Raw genomic sequence first — 18,465 nt, forward strand, 5'->3', positions numbered from 1 at the left:
ACTTGGACTCCATGCTGACTAATTCTCAACCCTATCCAACGATAGATCAGGTATGTCAAGAACTACGTTTTATTTGCATTATGTGCATCAGGCTTGATTGATAACAAAGTTATTACGTTTTATGGCAGTGGACTCTGCCGCTGGGGATAACAGATTCTTTCCGGACTGAAGCAGGTATGTCAAGAACAGTTTGGTTAATAAGGTACAATATTAGATCTTTCAACTTCTGTAAATTTCATATAGATGGTCTCATATGATCCATACGAATATTATAATATAAGCAGAAAATGTAGTAAGAATTCTGTAGTACTAGATATATTTCACCCCAACAAAATAAAAACAACAAGTCCTACCAATAGTAGAGAGAGTCATCAGCACTTCTGGTAATCCATCAAGAAGAAGATGGACGAACTCTAATGCTTTAGAGGTGCTGGAGTATAAGACACCAACACATATACAGTGCTATATACATGTAGACAGCAACACGAAGTCTTTTCTTCTTGGTCTACATGATCATCTGCGTTCAACATTGTAAAGCTACGTCCGACTTCGCCACAGCCAAATATTCCTGCCATTGGGATTCCTGGAAAGTTATCCAAGAATGGTGAGCTATCCACATTGCTGTGTCCAAAGAATGATGCACCACGGCCCCAACAAGAGAAAACCAAACCTCCAACAACTTCCTTACTACCAACATCACCTGCATGAAGGTGGCAGCTTCTCCAATCCAGTTTCAAGTTTCTGAAATACTTGGAGACATTACTAGTTGCAGATAATGCGGCCTTTGGATCTGAATGGTAGAAATGAAAATAGTCTCCAGAAACGATGCCATCTCCACTAACAAAAAGGTGCTCTCCATCTCCTCTGTTGACAAGCAATCCATGTCTCAATAAGAAGAGAATCTTTGAAAATATACTTAAAATCAAGCTAAGAAAAAAAATCTCAAGTGCTTGGCAAACTTTCTGTAAAAAATACAATGCCAACATATATAAATACTGGTGAAAGTTCAACATCTCACCCCTTAACTTGATGTAAAGCCAGGGATCTCAACAGTTTTGGATTCTCTGACCCAATAACGCATTGTCTTTGTTTTGAAACCCCAATGAACAGTTCAGTTTTGTTCACCAACTGTCATATATTGAAAAAAATTAATAGCAGAAAACTTCATTCATGGAACTTTAAAGCCAGAAAACAAATGATATTGTTAAGAGGGAGTAATATAAAATCAATGATAATTTTTTCAATAATTTAACATACTCCTGAGCTGGATCAACTCTCGAGTCAGGTTTAATAACTATAGTCGAAAAGGCTCAAAACTTAAAACGACTTAAAACGGCAGAATGGTTTTGAGTATGATAAGAGGTGATACAGTACTTCTGATGTAAAACTCCACTCACATAAAACTCTATCGTAAGGTTTACATGTCATGTATGAATGACAAATCAATCACTCTTTCAACCAAATAATCTAACATGATAATGAGAAATCTATGCAAATCGTCTTAAGGCTTTTCGGTTAGTAGCAAAGCTGAAGCAAGTACGAGAAACAACTAGCTAAATCAAGGAAATCATCACAAGGTAAAAGTATGGTTTTCCAAAAACTAGCATACCTCACTCTCGATGCTATCTATAATCATTTGACCACCAAGAATCTCTTGTTCTCCTTCTCTTCTGGCAGTAAGCCATGTAGTAAGACCTGTCTCAGATTGAGTTTCTTTGACGGAAACTGCCTTGTACCTTGGTCCTATTGCTGAAACACCACTTGATATTGCAGAATGGAATTGGATTTTCCCTTCACCTGCAGATTAAGCCAAATGAAGCAGCAGAGATATGAGATAACATGTCATACTTTTAGGTAAAAAAAAAAAGGCAAGTACATTGTGATCTTTCCATTCTTTTCTTTTATCTACGAACGAAAAATATTTGAAACATTTCTTGATCTCTACATGTCATGCTAATTTCTTTTAATCTTTCCAATTTTATCGGAAGAACATTTGTCATTAGATTTCAGTTTTCGAGGAGAATGAAGTTGCAAAAACATAGACGAGTAAGGAGATACCAGAAGGTTTGTCTTCATCCCTTGCAAATACAAGAGCAACTGCATCAGTAAAATATTTTGTACTACTCCCATATATATTTCTTGACTCTATGCCCCTTCTGTACAGGAATTGGGATCTCATACTGCCGGCAATGATAGTTTCCCTTGACATGGCATGATCTGCAACATACAATATACATTTTCAAATTCAAGAACCAATACAGCAGATTTCTACTATGCAATTTATCAAGTCTGGTAACACATCAAGAAATGTTGGTCTAGCGGTTAAGACACTGCTATATCCATGTAAGGATAAAAACACAAGTTCGATCCTCAAAAAACACACTTATTAGGAGGAGTAGCCACGAATATCGAATGAGACTAGTTTCACCCTTTAAAAAGGATGTGAAGATATCCAGAAAAAAAAAAAAAAAAAGTCGGTAACACATTTTTTGAAATTTGATATCAAGAATTAATTGTCTTCTTAAATTATCAACCACGTTGATATGTCACGAGACTTTTGAGGTTAATCCACTTCATAATGACATATCCACCGATCTTTATATTCTTTCAATATTCTGATCATCCAGAAAAAAAGACTCAAATATTCTAATCATCCAGTGATGGATTAGAAAGAAGTTTTTGCTTTAGAATAGCAGAGATTGATGCTTGAATATGATAAATAAATATCCTTATGGAGAGAAAATGAAAAGGGTTTGAAGAAAATAGCTTATCGAAGCTGAAAAATGGAGTAAACATATTTTATTTATAAGAAACAAACTGAAGATTTTAAAGAAATTGGACTAAATTTTTTAGATTGTTGCCCATATTTTACGTTTTCCTACGAATAAAATTAAAATCAAACGCAAGAAGACTGAAACATCCCTTGTTAAAAAACTCACCCAACTTTTCCATGACAGGTTTGAGGTCAGCCTCTTCACCCTGTAGCATTACAGAAGTCACATCTTAGCAAGAAACTCATACAAGAATGAAGCATGTAAGCATGCATTAGCTTACTCCAAACATTATAATCAGAGCTGGTGATGTGGAACCAGAAACAGAAGCTGAATAATTCTTGATATCCATCACAAAGTTATCAATCATTGCCACTGGACCAGCCTGAGGTCACCATGTCAGCGAAAATACTCAAGATCAGTTAATTTATTGTCCACAAATCCATAAAGTTCTATGCGGAATTTTTTCATAAACTAACACGGCAGTAAAAATTATTTTCTAAACCATCACAACTAAGAAAATATTTTTCAACTACCACAATTTTCAACTAATTATAAATTTCATTGCAAGTTTTAGCTCTCTCAAATAATTAACTTATGCAAGAGTCAACATGCTTTATTATAAAGATCCAATGACATGAAATAAATCAACATAATTTAATGGCTAGAAAAAAAAAATGACAAGGCCAAAAAAAAAAAAAAGAGAAAGGAAATAAAAAAGGCATAGGAGACACATTAGAGTTTTGATAATGAAACTCTAAGTACCAAAAAAAATATATTAACGAATTTATAGACACTGTGAAAAACCAACTTTGAAGTCAGTGATGAGTCACACGTGCAGTCTAAAGACAGTGGCATACTCACTTACTAGCATCTTATCACAACTTTGAAGTTGATTTTTCATTGTATTTATGGATTTGTCTTATCAATATCACTACAAAATTAGCAAATACAAACAAAAATACCGATATATTTTTTCAGTTGGTACATTACGGTGATATTTACTGACTTAATTTTTCTATCGCTAAATCTATCGGCAAATATCGATAGTAATATGTCGTTGGTATATGATGAGGGAATCACAATCGGAATAAAATCAATAAAAAAAGCCGAACAATGCGATGACATATAAGTTTTTACAGACATAGTTACCGACATAATTAAATTGACGGTACAATTCGTCCATGAATATACCAAAAAATTTTTCCATCAGTATATACTGATGACATTACATAAAATATTACACGAGATGAAAAAGGCAAATCGTACAGTGATGTGACATTGATATAGACAGAATTGTCGATGGAGTCACCATCAAAATAATCCCATGAGTAAAGTCGTCGGTAAATTTAATATATGACTCAACATTCTTCCCTTCCTCTTCCCTTCTTCCATTTCTACTTCTTCCTTATAAAATTTTTCTCTGCAACAAAACAACCACCCCCTCTCAATCTTAACACAACTCAACCTCCCATAACTTTTCCAGTCACCACAACACTAAATTTGTTAGCAGCTGTGTTCTGATTGAAATTTTATTGAGGATTCTCTACTTTAAGTAAGCAAATATTTTTTTAAAAAATTTGAACATAATTTTAAAATGTTAATTTTTTTTGCATATTTTTGTAGTATATGTATTTTATTTGGGTGTTTACTTGTTTTATTGTTTTTTCTCAAACAAACTTGTTGTATGGATTTATGATTTGCACATGTTATGATTTGTTTTATATTTTGTAAAATTGTATTTATTTGTAAATTGTTGAAACTTATATTGAATTATTGACTTAGGTGTTTTGTGATGAAATAAATAATGGCTTGTTTAACAAGTCTGTTTTATATTTTATCAATTTTATTTTCGAGTTGTAATTTTTGGTAAATGTGTACAAATTTATATTTATGTAGATAATTGATAATTAATGAATTAAAATAAGTATTAAAATATATTGAATAATCTTGAGCTAAACCAATATTTTTGCAAATTTATTTAGTTAACGTAATTAATTAATACATGTTGTCATCATTATTTTATATAGGTTTGATAGAAGTGATGGATGATCGTTCATGAATGTATCGACATTCACCCCAACAATTGCAGAGGATGAATTATTGTAAAAATAAAATGTTTCTCGATCCAAAGTTGTAACGATGCATCTTCTACAAAAATAATTCATAGAGCAATACCTTTATTGGTATGCATATGAAGAACCATATGTTCCTCGTGAAGTCATGATAGAAATGATGGTGGGTCAACTTTTAGTGCTAGTAAAGTGCATGGAGTTATAGATGATACTATATAGAAATCTTTATAAGATTATGGTTATGGATGCGATGAAAATGAATCAATGTCATATCAGTCAATATCTAATCGTAGATGAAGAATCTAATGTAGACGTGACCATGTTTTTGATCTTTTGAAAGATTCTGACGAACCATTATGGAATGGTTGCACAAATCACAGTAAATTATCAGTTGTTGCACAGATGTTCACCATCAGAGAACTTGTGGGCAACTTATAGTGTTTCATATGTTAGGTGCTCACAATTGGTTCCAAGTACTTAGTCTCCAGAGTTCATGACTTTATTAAATCAAAGATTGCAAGAATGTACCACCCATATCAATGAGAAATATGAATGACTCTTTGCACATTATGAAGAATGTCGTCGAATGGTTATGAATATGGGATCACTAATGGGTCATACAAGTGCATCTCTTTATTAGCACCACAGTCTCAGAAAGAACCAGCTTCCTCCTCCTTCTACAACGCTGCCTCTATTCTAGTTTCATTGTATTTGAATATATAAATTTATAATAAATATTTGGTTTTTATATTAAGATAATTGATTTTTAAATACTTGAATTTTATATAAATTTAATTTTTTTTAATTTTTTTCTATTTCTATTCAATAGATATTTCTTAAATATATATTTTTATAATTTATTACTAATGGGGTTACTGATGGAATAATTTTGTCGGTATATTCTAAAGAGTTAAAAAAAATTACAGCAAACACCGCTGCAACTATTAAATCATTGATAAAATTATTCCATTGGTATATGTTAAAGAGTTTAAAAAGAATTACTATAAATGTTATTGCAACTCACCGATGGAATTACCAATGAGTTGAAGAAGGTAATTGTTGTTTCTGGTGCACATGGTCCGTTTGTAAAGTCACCGATAAATTTAATAATGACGGACTTACCGATAAATAAAAAAATACTAATAAATGTTTTTCTAATGGATAATTTCTGTCCGTAATTCTATCAGTAAAATAATTACAAACAAAATATAAGTATAAATACCAATAAATATTTTGGATGATAAAATTATTAAATTTAATAGTGTATATTTTTTATGACACTTAGAGTTTTATCCTTGTAGTTATGACTCCAACGCCTATTCTTTCTTTCTTCAAGCAAGTGATATGTATATATATACACTACCTAATTCATTATATTATTGGATTGTAGGAGTGATTATTTTTTGTTCGATTCGGTTTTTATAAAAAAAAAGTAACTAAACCGAAATTTTTTTTTTAAAAAAACCAAAATCGGTTCAAATCGACCGGTTTCAGTTCGGTTCGGTTCGGTTCTGTTCGGTTTTTTAGGACAAAACTGGTTCAAACCGGTTTGGCTTGGTTTTTTCTGGTTTAGCTCGATTTTTTTCGATTTGGCTCGGTTTTGGCTCAGTTTTTTCCGGTTTGACTCGGTTTTTTCGGTTTTGCTCAGTTTTGACTCGGTTTTTTTTCTAATTTTTTTTTTGTTCGGTTCGGTTTTTTTGGTTTTTTGCTTATAAAACCGAACCGAACCGGCTGATATTTTTAAAATTTTAATCGATTTTTTTTTACGGTTTGATTTTTTCGGTTATTTTTTTTTATAGGTTTTTCGGTTTAATTGATTTTTTAGTTTTTTTCTCCCCCCGGTTGGATTGTGTTTCTAAATGGTTTGATGGAAACCTGTCTATATATTCAGTTAGACTTTGTGAGCGGTGGACTTGACAATTGAAGATCGGCAAGGACCAAGACCATTGTGAAATTAGGTATCTATACACTGCATATCACAAACTGATAGAATTTCTTTTCCTTCTGTTTTTTCTTTGACAAAAATGGATATAAATTCTTATTTGACCATCACATCAAGTTAAAATTTGGTAAGCATGTTTTATAGGTTTGGTTAATTCTAAAATATATTTGCCTTTCGTAACCAAATGAGGTCATTTTATGTCTAAATTAAACCTAGAAAATGTTGTTTTGTTTTTCCAAATTGTTTTTTGACTCCTTTATGAATTATATTTTTAATTATATTTGGTTGGTTTTTGTTTCATTAATCAGGTTTTTTAAGCTATTATTTAAACAATTTCTGTGTGATTTTTCAGAAGAGATTAAGAATATTATTATTATTATTATCACTGCCAGAAAATATATCAAATCAAAGTTTTCTTTACAGAATTCTTTCTCTAAAATTTGAAACTTTTTAAAGCTTATAAAACCCCAAATTTTCATCTATCGCTATATATTCACTGCATCACTCCATATATGATGCCATCTGAGAAGGGGCCAGCATGCTCTAATAAATATCATTTTCCAAAGAATGCAAATCTGCTTACCTTTCTTGGCCTTAACAGTGGAAGGGCTTCGACTTTGAGTCCTGGTAAATACCCCACTGTCAACAGCATACCAAAGCCTGAATTTTTTGATGCAGCATCAACCCAAAAATCTTCCAACATAGCCTGCATGCAAATTTATTGAAGAAGACAATAAATCATTCTGCCTTTCATATCTCATGAAAACCAGAGAAGTGAAAATGTTAATAATAATCACACCTCTTTATGTTCACCAGTAACAGCATCTCTTCCTATGATTCCATTGGTGCAGGACACTATAATCGGAGTTTTTGAACCAAGTTTTGCCGCTAACTGCAACATAAACAGTGCAAGCCAGAATATTTCGATTAACAAAAAAGGCCAAGAAGAGTTCGGAAAACATATCTTAATAACGGATTTGTAGCTCAACTGGCGTCCATAACCTCCTTTCCGAAGAGCCATGGGTTTGAGGCTTTCCTTTTTAACAAAAAAAATAAATGAAATACAATGGAAAATCTTACTAAATAGAGTGTTTCATTCAAATATTCAACACCACTCTCAATAACATTTGCAATGGCAAACTGGGGTCTGATTGGCTCGGAGAGAACCTTACTCAAAACCTCTTGTAATGCAACCTGTTTGATCACCATCAAAGCATACAAAAGCACAGTTCACGTTAGAGACTTTACCATGAAGTATCGGTGTTTTTTTTTTCTTTTCTTGAAGGCCCAACAAACCTTTGGGTCTGGGTTGAGAGAAAAGGCAGAAGCAAGCTTTGGTTTGGAGAGGATTTGATTGCAATTGTGGTTCCATGATTTGCTAACACAAGCTGCTGATGCGAAGGATGTAGCTGGTGTTCTCTTTAGAATGTTTTGAACAAGGTCTTCGTTTATTGATGCAAAGCCTGTCAATGGCGTTTTGGGTTCTTTAGGTTTCTTCTCCATTTCTGATATCTAGATAGGGTGCAACTATTACTTAACCTGGACGCTATGGTTGTTAATTTATGGAGAGCCTCAAAAGGAAGTCAATTACTAAACAGTGAAGACTCTGGCGTAATTTCGGCACCTGCATTCAAAGAAATGTCCATAAACTTACCTCTTTTTTCACGGAGAAGAACTCAAATCTACAACTTCTCAATGTGGGTCAAATAAATTCCATACAGATCGTACGTACCTAATAAGTGTTTGCAACGCACGGTTGAAATTGTGATCCTAAAATTTTTTAATTTTTTTTAAATAATTTTTTTTATATATTTTCAAATTTATCATAATATTTTCAAATTATTTTTAAAAAATAAAAAAATTATTTTAATATATTTCTAAATAAAAAATATTTTAAATCATAATTATTATCACAATTTCGACTCAAAACGGAACCCGTAAACACGTTTAGTGGACTACAAAGATGAGTGGACCCCAAATTGTATGAATATTATTTCAAACGTATGAAGTAATCTATTAATGGTGGGGTTTAGATTCAATAATAGTCATTGTTGATTTGGACTTGACCATCCAAGATGGAAAAGTCATTCAAAAGTCTTTCAATAATGGTGGATTGTGTTTTTTAGAAGTATTTTTGTTTTAAAAATATATTTTTTTATTTTAGATATTAAAAAATTAAAATTATTAAAAAATATTAATTTAATATTTTTTCAAACTAAATATGCAATTTTAAAACTCAAATAAAACGGTGATGGATCACAGGATGATTCAAAAGAAATCAAGTGTGCACTAATCATGATGATCATGGGTCTTGCTCACCAAACAAAAGCTTAATCTCACAACCTATTTTCTTTGTAATCAGATTTACCATAGCTTGAATTTTCATAGAAAGAACCAACATACATCCATTATTGAAAAAAAAATAATAATAATTTTAGTATTGACTAGATCATTAACCCATGTTATATCATGATTCAGATCAAAAAAAATATTTGAACATACAACAGAAACATCCAAGCATTACTAATATTTTTTTAGTAAAAAAAAATTAAACCATGTGGAGGTTGACCCGATTGACTTGATGAATCCAAAAACAACTTAGACAACTGGTAAAAACATGGTTTGATTAACAAAAATTCAAGATAATATTTTTTTAAAAATAATAATATTAAAATGACAACATATTGAATTTATTTGGATCAACTTAGTTAACTTATCAAATCCGCAATATGGATTATGAGACCATGATAACCCCATATAAAACAAATAAAAACAAATTATGAAACTCAATTCTCAATCAATCCAAAGTTTAAGAATGGAATTGAAAAAAATAAATTAAAAAATAATAAAATAAATTGACTTGAGTTAAATTGTCAAACTCATAACCCGGGTTATGAGATCAATATAGAAAGTAAATAAAAAAATAACCTGAGTTAACGCAGATTAATCTACCAAACTCGCGACTAAGGTCGTGAGATTGTGATAACCCTATAAAAAGTAAATCAAAACAAATTATGAAATTTAATTTTCAATAAACCCATTGTTAAAGGTTGAAAATGAAAAAAAAAATCAATCTAAAAATAGAAAACAATAAAACAATCCGAGTTTACTCGGGTTAACCCGCAGAACACGTAACCCGAATAATAAAAACAGGATAACCTCATAGAAAGCAAACCAAAATAAATCATGAAGCCTAATTCATAATCAATTCAATGCTGAAAGATGAAATAAAAAATATGAATTAAAGAAAAAAAAACTCAAGTCAACTAGGTTAACCAGTCAAACACGTGATTTAAGTCATAAGACCGAGATAATCTCGTAAAAAGTAAATCAAAATAAATCATGAAGCCTAATTCACAATCAACCCAATGTTGAAGAATGAAATTGAAAAAGAAATTATCAATTAAAAAAAACTCTAGTCAACTCGCCAAACTCGTGATACCAGTTATGAGACCGAGCTAACCACATATAAAAAAATCATAATAAATTATAAAGTCTAACTTTCAATAAACTAAATATTTAAATATAAAATTAGGAAAAGAAATATAAATTTAGGAAAAAAACTAAAGAAAAAAAAACTATTGAAATGAATAGTATTTTATGAGGTGATATATAATAAAAGCACCACCTCTTCTAGTTTATACTATAATAACTAGCAATATAACCTGTGCTCTGCCGAATGTTAATAAATAAAAGATATAAAAAAATAATATTCATTCAATGCAAAAAAAAAATAACAAATCAAAATATCTCTAATGAATCTTACAAAAACTATTTTATCACATGAAAAATATTATTTTGCTCTCAAGCAGAGCTTTAAAAATTAAAAGTGAAAAAGTAAAATAATAATTTTACTATAATAATATACAGTAAACTATATCTATTACTCCATTGAAAAACTCACACGTTATATATTTTTGTTAAATAATAAAAGCCTAGCATGTATACACAAACTTGCATTTCCTGTGATCAAATTTTACCTTGCAAACCGAGTGAAGTGGATTAGGCTGACGAAGAACATCCCAAGACTGCAGCCTATCCACTCAGACAACAAGTTATTTAGTGCTTCAAAACTCCAAATGACCTGAAAATGCAATATCAAAACAAACTGTACTAAGTAAACCACTCATATAATATTATTGTTTGATAAGCAAATCAATCTCCAAATTTACCCACAGGGCTTGTTAGCAATTAAGTACTTCCAGATTTAACTCTGTCAATCCAAAATTAGGACTATGCACATTAATCAACTTCCATGAACATATAGGAATATGTTACCTGCTTAAACTTTTGCTGATTAGACATCATGGTGGATTCTTACAGACACTGTATGCTCATGGATATTTCAAGGCCTCTGGCTGAGTCTAAGTTAACTTCTACCCTAGCCGGACAAGGCTGTGGAATATCCTTCCCTAATGGTAAAACTGAATTGTGTTCATTAGACTTTGATTAAAATAATTATGTCTGTGACTCCGCTGCTAGAGATGACAAAATCTCGCAATTCTGTCAATATGGTACTAAAGTATTTCATTTAAATTTTATATTATCCTTCTGTAAATATATATGATATAGCTAAGTCTAGTATGATCCATAAATAGTACCATGTTATGAGCAGAAAATGTTATAAGAATTCTGAGAACTGCGGTACTGAAGTGTTATATTTCTCCTACAAGCTACAGGATTTCACCCCAACAACAAAAAAACAACAAGTCCTACCAATAGTAGAGAGAGTCGACCAGTACTTCTGGGAATCCATCACGAAGAAGATGGACAAACTCTAATGCTTTAGAGGTGCTGGAGTATAAGACACCAACACATATATAGTGCTATATACATGTAGACAGCAACACGAAGTCTTTTCTTCTTGGTCTTCATGATCATCTGCGTTCAACATTGTAAAGCCACGTCCGACTTCGCCGTAGCAAAATATTCCTGCCATTGGGATTCCTGGAAAGTTATCCAAGAATGGTGAGCTATCCACATTGCTGTGTCCAAAGAATGATTCACCACGGCCCCAACAAGAGAAAACCAAACCTCCAACTACTTCCTTACTACCAACACCACCTGCATGAAGCTGGCTGCTACTCCAATCTAGTTTCAAGTTTCTGAAATTCTTGGAGACATTACTAGTTGCAGATAATGCGGCCTTTGGATCTGAATGGTAGAAATGAAAATAGTCTCCAGAACCGATGCCATCTCCACTAACAAAAAGGTGCTCTCCATCTCCTCTGTTGAAAAGCAATCCATGTCTCAATAAGAAGAGAATCTTTGAAAATATAATTAAAACCAAGCTAAGAAAAAAGTCTCAAGTGCTTGGCAAACTTTCTGTAAAAAATACAATGCCAACATATATAAATACTGGTGAAAGTTCAGCATCTCACCCCTTAACTTCATGGAAAGCCAGGGATCTCAACAGTTTTGGATTCTCTGACCCAATAACGCATTGTCTTTGTTTTGAAACCCCAATGAACAGTTCAGTTTTGTTCACCAACTGTCATATATTGAAAAACATTAATAGCAGAAAACTTCATTCATGGAACTTTAAAGCCTAGAGACAAATTAGAACTAATAGCTGAAAATTTAACTCATACACATATTCTATCTCTTAAATGTAAGCTTAAGAGCTCTAATGTGAGATTTCAGATTATAGATTTGTAGTTATCAAGGAATTCTTCTATGGCTTACTCTAGGGATCGATGGCAAAAGTATCTCGTATCGATTCATACAAGTCTATTTTAAAGGCATATGAGTGGTAAAAGGGTTAGTATTTTAAAAAATTTGGTAGAAATTGCTTGAACTTAAAAGGGATAGGAGTATTTGGATCTTAGAAGAGATGATATAGGTCTCCTGGTGTATTTCTTCTTCACTTAAACCTATCCCTTTTTATAAGGTTTAAGCATCATAAATGAGAAAGTAATCACATTTTCAACCATATAATTTAAAAAATGTAACTCAATAATGTCACTAAACAAGATCTTGCGGACACAACTATGCAAACGGTCTCAGGGATTTTCCAGTAACGTCAAAGCAGAAGCAAACGGTACAAACAACTAGCTAAATCATCGTAAGGCAAATACCTCATTGTTGATGTCATCTATAATCCTTCGACCTCCAAGAATCTCTTGCTCTCCTTCTCTTCTAGCTTTAAGGCATGTAGTAAGATCTGTCTCAGGTTGAATCTCTTTGACAGAAACTACCTTGTACCTTGGACCTATTGTAGAAACACCACTTGATAATGCAGAATGGAACTGGATTTCCCCTACATCTGCTCATTAAGCCAAAGCATCAGAGGTATATATGATGAGATAACATGTCATATGTATGATTTGTGTGTCATCCTTGCACAGGGACAATCAGTGGCAAATTAAGTAAAAAACTTTTGTCAGTGGGAGCAAAGTCTATAGATGAACATATATGGACAGAAACAAAAGAGAGCATATATTTTATGTTGGCATTTGAACATGAATGCTACTAGCTCTATCTATTAAACATCTAGTTAATCATCATTTATTTCCATAATTCTATTCATATTTATTTAATAACAAATTCATATTCGAGGCAATCATTCGAGATTGAAAACATGTTTTTTTTTTCTTTTATTTCATTAAGTTGCATCTTGTTTTCGATCCTATAAATCTAGTTTCGTTATATATACTGGTATCGATATATTAAAATATAGAAAAAGTGTAGTTTGAATCCAACTATTATTCTACCACATAACTATTATTTTTCTTTGTTTTGCTGGATTTTCATCCTCTAGATGGCCAGCTTAATAAATTTTCTCAATATTCATAAAAACAAAAAGGATAAATAATCAAAATTAGGATTTAAAATCAAATTTGTAATGGTCAAACAGAAGCAAGATTAAGATAAAAATGCATTCTGAATTTATAATTTTTTTAAAATAAATTACTTAGAAACGAGTGAAAAAAAGAAGAATTTAAGGATAAGTCAATATAAAAGAGATCTGTAAGAAAACAATAAAATAATATACCGACCGCATATGAAAACTCAAGAATGTATAGTCATTAATTAAAAAAAAATACTTTGTTTTCATTTTACACCTATGAAAATACTTTGAGGCCAGTGTAAGCAAGTGCCCCCACTGCCCACGTACGTACTGGCCTTGCCCTATGAGCCATGTCAAAAACATTTATTGTTCTAATGTTATAACAAGTGCTTGAAGGGATGTTTTATCTCTCCGTTTTTTGTTGTCAAAAGAGAATGATGTAGTAAGAACATGGATGAATAAACAGATACCAGAAGCTCTGTGTCGATCCCTTGCAAATACAAGAACAACTGCATCAGAAATATATTCAGTGCCGCTCCCATGTAAATTTCTTGACTCCATGCCACTTTTGTACAGGAATTGGGCTCTCTCATCACCCGCAATGAAAGTTTCCCTCGACATGGCATGATCTGTAACATACAATATATAGCATCAACTTCAAGAACCTAGCTAGTGTTGTAAATCTGGATCAAGGAGTATAAGTGACTTCTTAAGTTATCAAACTAAATAGATATGTTTTTGGATTATTTTTTTTATCATAGTTATTAAACTTATCCTGACATATCAACACGGTGACTTGTTAGTCAAGAGCTTAGCCTAAACCGAGCTTTTTATTGAACCGAAATATATATTACCCTGGTTAAATCTATGTTACTTGGCCCAGTTAATTTCAAGAAATTTATTTTTTATTTGTTTAAAATGATATTTTTCTATTTTTTTATTTTTTATTTGAAACAATATATATTTAAGATAAATCCGAGTTGAGTAAACTCATTACTCAAGTCTTGAGCCAAGCCAGACTCCCTATCAGGTAACTATGCGTTTTAAGAATCGGGTTTATAATGGTTGGAAGAAAGGAAATTAAGAAAATATAGCTTGTAAAAGCACAAAAATGGTGGTGTGAGGATCAAATTCAGAAAAAGAATTGTAAGAAAATGGACTAAGATTTTCAATAATTGCATTAGTAGTTGTTGCCTTCTCTCAGCAGTCCCAAAGTTAAATTTTAGCTCTCTTTGCTGCCTATATATATTTTATGTGGGCAGGACGAGCCTCGATGTATCTTCCTACGAACAAAATCAAACAAAAGTAAATTCAAAGATTGCTTGTCTAGAAAAACTCACCCAACTTTTCCATGACAGGTTTTTGCTCGGCCTTTTCACCCTACAGAGGAACAAAATTCACATCTTATGATCTTAGCAAGAAACTCATACAATTAAGGATGTGCATGCAAGCATGAAAGCATGCATTAACTTACTCCAAACATTATAACGAGAGCCGGTGAAGTGGAGCCAGAAACATATGCTGCGTAATTCTTAATATCCATCACAAACTTATCAACCAATGCCATTCGACTAGCTGCCTGATGTCACCATGTCAACAAAAACACTCAAGATCAGTATCAGAAGTGGCAAATGGGTGGCTATGAGTTAGGAAATGTTTAGCATGTTCATAACCTATTTATTTTTTGAAGAATATACCCTTATTTTTATAATCCACTTTATCCTATATCCCATGTATTTTCCAATAAATATTAATCTATTTAAATTGTTTTATATTTGTAATTTTTATAATTGTGACATATATGAATTGTAATAATAATCCATAAATCTATAAAATAATAGTAAAACTCAAGTAAATCCATGATCACTGCTGACATGTAATTTGTTTAATTTGATACACTATATATGACAACCATATGGCATTTTATCCTATTTGGATTTTTTTAGGGCAAAACATTATTGTTGAGTCATTATTAGTTAGTTGCTGTCAAAGAAAATTGAGAGTTGTTGAGATTCAAAACTATATTTAGAAAAATAATATATGCATATGAAACATGGGAGTAAAGACTTTACATTTTATATTAATCGCTAATATTTTATTTTTATACACATATTTTCAAATAAAATATATATATTATTAATTAAAAATACATAATTAATTGAATCACTCAATTATTAGTTTCAAAAACACATTAAACTACTCAATTCTATGCTTGAGTCTCAAGAGACAAAATACATTGGACAGTTGGCAGATTAGAGTGACAACCTACACAAATGAAACTTGCACAATTGAAAAAAAAATTAATTAATTAAAGATTGGCAAAAATTAAAAGAATTGATTGCTAGAATTTCATCAAGAGAGCTTCAAAACAATACAGCTAGCACGCTACAATGGTGTTGAAGTCAAATCAACCCGACACCATGAATAATATTGTACATAAAAAGTATTATCTAATAACTTTAGATAATAACTTTTAGAAAGAAAAAAAAGATGATTTCCTATGCTATATCAGATTAATTCAGTATCGTGGTAATTCTATCAACATAAAAAAGATATAAATAAATTTTCTCTTTTCTCTTTTTTTATTTTATTCATCCAAAGAATCATGGTGTTTACTTTCAATTAACAAATAATCATGGTATTTTTTTATAAAAAAAAATAGACCTGAGTTTTGATCAAATTATACGAAAAACTCTCAAATAATTTTTTTAAACCAAGTAATTCCAGGTTTAAAAATTATAGTATATATCAAGTATAATGAATATGTCAGCAAAGATAGCATCTCTGACACGAAGATTCTAATTGTATAATGACTTTTGTGGCTCTCCGTGATGCCATTTCAGAAGGAGCAAACAGGCTCTCTGAAATATCATTTTCTAAATAATGCAAAATTTCTGACCTCTCTTGGCCGTAACAGCGGGATAGCTTCAACTTGGAGTCCCGGTAAGAATCCCACAGTCAGCAGGACACCAAAGCCTGAATTTTTTGATGCAGCATCAGCCCAAAAATCTTCTAACATAACCTGCATGCAAATTTGTTGATTAATTACCAAGCCAAGAATTCATAAAACCTTTCATCTTTCTTAAGAACACGAGAAGAAAAAAATGTTAAAAGCGGTGACCTCTTGATGTTCATCAGTAACAGCGTCTCTTCCTATGATTCCATTTGCACAAGACACAATAATTGGAGTTTTTGAACCAAGTTTCGCTGCTAACTGCAGCATATACCGTACAGAGTAACATAGAATTAGATTAACAAAAAAAAGGAAGAAGAGGAAGAAGTGGAAGTAGAAGAAGGTCAAAAAGAGTTAAAACTAAGAAGAATAAAGAAGAGGCATCAAAATATTATCAACTTGTGTTATTTTGTAGCTCGAATAAACATTAACCCCTCTTCCAAGGGCTTTAGGATCGAGTTTTTCCTTCGTAACAAGAAATAAAAAAGCAAAGTTTACTGATAAATCTTACAAAATTGAGAGTTTCACTCAAATCAACACCACTCCCAATAACATTTGCAATGGCAAACTGGGGTCTAATGGGCTCGGAGAGAACCTTATTCACAACCTCTTGTGATGCAACCTGTTTGATCATCATGAAAACACACTCAAAGTTAATTCGAGTTAGAGACTTACCATAAAATATAATGGCATATGTAGGTTTTCTTTCGAAGGCCCAACAAACCTTCTGGTCTGGGTTGAGAGAAAAGGCAGAAGCAAGCTTTGGTTTGGAGAGGATTTGATTGCAAGTTTGGTTCCATGATTTGCAAACACAAGCAGCTGATGCAAAGGATGAAGCTGGTGTTCTCTTCAGAATGTTTTGAACAAGGTCTTCGTTTATTGACGCAAAGCCTGTCAATGACGTTCTTGCTTCTTTAGGTTTCTTCTCCATTATTGATAGATATCAGTAATAGTGCAACTGATGCTTAACCTCAACGTGAGGGGTGCCAATATTTATGGAGAGCTCAACAGGAAGTCAATTGCTAACAGTGAAGTCCCCGGCCAATAATCAACTTGGAAGGGACTGGAGGGATCAGCAAGCGCGTATGAGGGCACCCATCAGCATTCACATAATTATTTTTAGGGTTGACTATTCTTTTCTCTTTTTTTATAATGTGTAAAGATGTGTTTGTTCTTGCGAATAAAAGCATGAATTTCATGATCTTACTGCAGTGCATCACAAACCGAATGCGGTGCAGGCAGAAAATATTAAATCATAGGGTAGAGGCGGCCTCAGCTGCGAAGCTAAAACAACTTCATTTTTTTTCTTTGCACGCAAGCTTGAATATCTTTAAAATTATTTAACTATATATTTACTCTATATACACATTTATATATATTCTAGATCGTGTGTATAATATAATGACATTACATGCGATAAATATTCATTTTTAAAAGCAATTAAGAGTTATTATATACGCCTTAAAATATTGAAATGATAAAAAAAATACATTTAAATATATAAGAAATATTTCATATATCATAATATTAATTAATTGATATCGAAACTTAATTCTCGTATGAATCGAAAACCTAAAATGGCTTCCAAAACAACTTTGAATTCTTACACATCCATCAAAGGGAGACTTGAACGATGGTCTCCAAGTGTATTATTTGTTTGAAACGTGAGCAGTACTTGGGCCTCAGATTCAATAATGGACATTATTGATCAGGGACCAACCAAAAGAGACCGTTGACATCCTGTAAGAGTAGAAAAGTCGTTCGCAATAATGGTGGAGACATATAATTCAGGAAAGAGAGAGGTCTGATTCTCTCAATACATTATGAGGCTATAAGTCAAGGTCACAAATAGTTGTGGAGGAGGATTTGGACTCCGAATTAATTGAGGAAAAAGAAGGGAAGAGCATGAAAGATTTGACTGTAAGAATTGATTT

At 32.0% G+C, this 18,465-nt stretch overlaps 2 protein-coding genes across 3 annotated transcripts; both read right to left on the bottom strand.

Moving 5' to 3' along the window:
• Nucleotides 1-254: 254 nt before the first annotated feature.
• LOC133702712 (F-box/LRR-repeat protein At5g63520-like) lies at nt 255-8,505 on the bottom strand. Its single transcript, XM_062127042.1, has 10 exons — nt 8,085-8,505; nt 7,869-7,982; nt 7,588-7,680; nt 7,372-7,494; nt 3,055-3,156; nt 2,940-2,979; nt 2,059-2,217; nt 1,610-1,797; nt 1,019-1,128; nt 255-864 (listed from the first exon to the last, which is right to left on the bottom strand). Exons 1-10 carry the CDS (start codon nt 8,289-8,291, stop codon nt 414-416), a joined length of 1,587 nt encoding a protein of 528 aa, XP_061983026.1. The 5' UTR covers nt 8,292-8,505; the 3' UTR covers nt 255-413.
• LOC133702711 (F-box/LRR-repeat protein At5g63520-like) lies at nt 8,123-17,674 on the bottom strand. 2 transcript variants are annotated; one of them, XR_009843787.1, is made up of 13 exons: nt 17,256-17,674; nt 17,043-17,153; nt 16,700-16,792; nt 16,478-16,600; nt 15,053-15,157; nt 14,919-14,958; nt 14,049-14,207; nt 12,866-13,053; nt 12,170-12,279; nt 11,505-12,016; nt 10,769-10,872; nt 8,328-8,412; nt 8,123-8,251 (listed from the first exon to the last, which is right to left on the bottom strand). XR_009843787.1 is itself a non-coding variant. In XM_062127040.1 (10 exons), exons 1-10 carry the CDS (start codon nt 17,460-17,462, stop codon nt 11,566-11,568), a joined length of 1,587 nt encoding a protein of 528 aa, XP_061983024.1. In that variant the 5' UTR covers nt 17,463-17,673; the 3' UTR covers nt 11,373-11,565. The 2 variants fall into 2 exon arrangements, 1 of the variants encoding a protein (XP_061983024.1); XM_062127040.1 differs by lacking the exons at nt 8,123-8,251; nt 8,328-8,412; nt 10,769-10,872 and having other exon boundaries at nt 11,373-12,016; nt 17,256-17,673.
• Nucleotides 17,675-18,465: the final 791 nt, after the last annotated feature.

This window comes from Populus nigra, chromosome 9, assembly GCF_951802175.1.
Source record: "Populus nigra chromosome 9, ddPopNigr1.1, whole genome shotgun sequence".
Classification (NCBI taxonomy): Eukaryota; Viridiplantae; Streptophyta; class Magnoliopsida; order Malpighiales; family Salicaceae; genus Populus; species Populus nigra.

What these genes read in the sequence shown, in the direction of transcription:
- LOC133702712 (XM_062127042.1), bottom strand. Translation starts at nt 8,291, where the DNA reads ATGGAGAAGAAACCTAAAGAACCCAAAACGCCATTGACAGGCTTTGCA. An exon ending in CTCTGATTATAATGTTTGGA is followed by an intron (nt 2,980 to 3,054) that starts GTAAGCTAATGC and finishes GTAATGCTACAG; the next exon opens with GGTGAAGAGGCTGACCTCAA. An exon ending in TAGATAGCATCGAGAGTGAG is followed by an intron (nt 1,129 to 1,609) that starts GTATGCTAGTTT and finishes AATATATGACAG; the next exon opens with TTGGTGAACAAAACTGAACT.
- LOC133702711 (XM_062127040.1), bottom strand. Translation starts at nt 17,462, where the DNA reads ATGGAGAAGAAACCTAAAGAAGCAAGAACGTCATTGACAGGCTTTGCG. An exon ending in CTCTCAACCCAGACCAGAAG is followed by an intron (nt 17,154 to 17,255) that starts GTTTGTTGGGCC and finishes ATGATCAAACAG; the next exon opens with GTTGCATCACAAGAGGTTGT. An exon ending in TGAGTGAAACTCTCAATTTT is followed by an intron (nt 16,793 to 17,042) that starts GTAAGATTTATC and finishes TATATGCTGCAG; the next exon opens with TTAGCAGCGAAACTTGGTTC.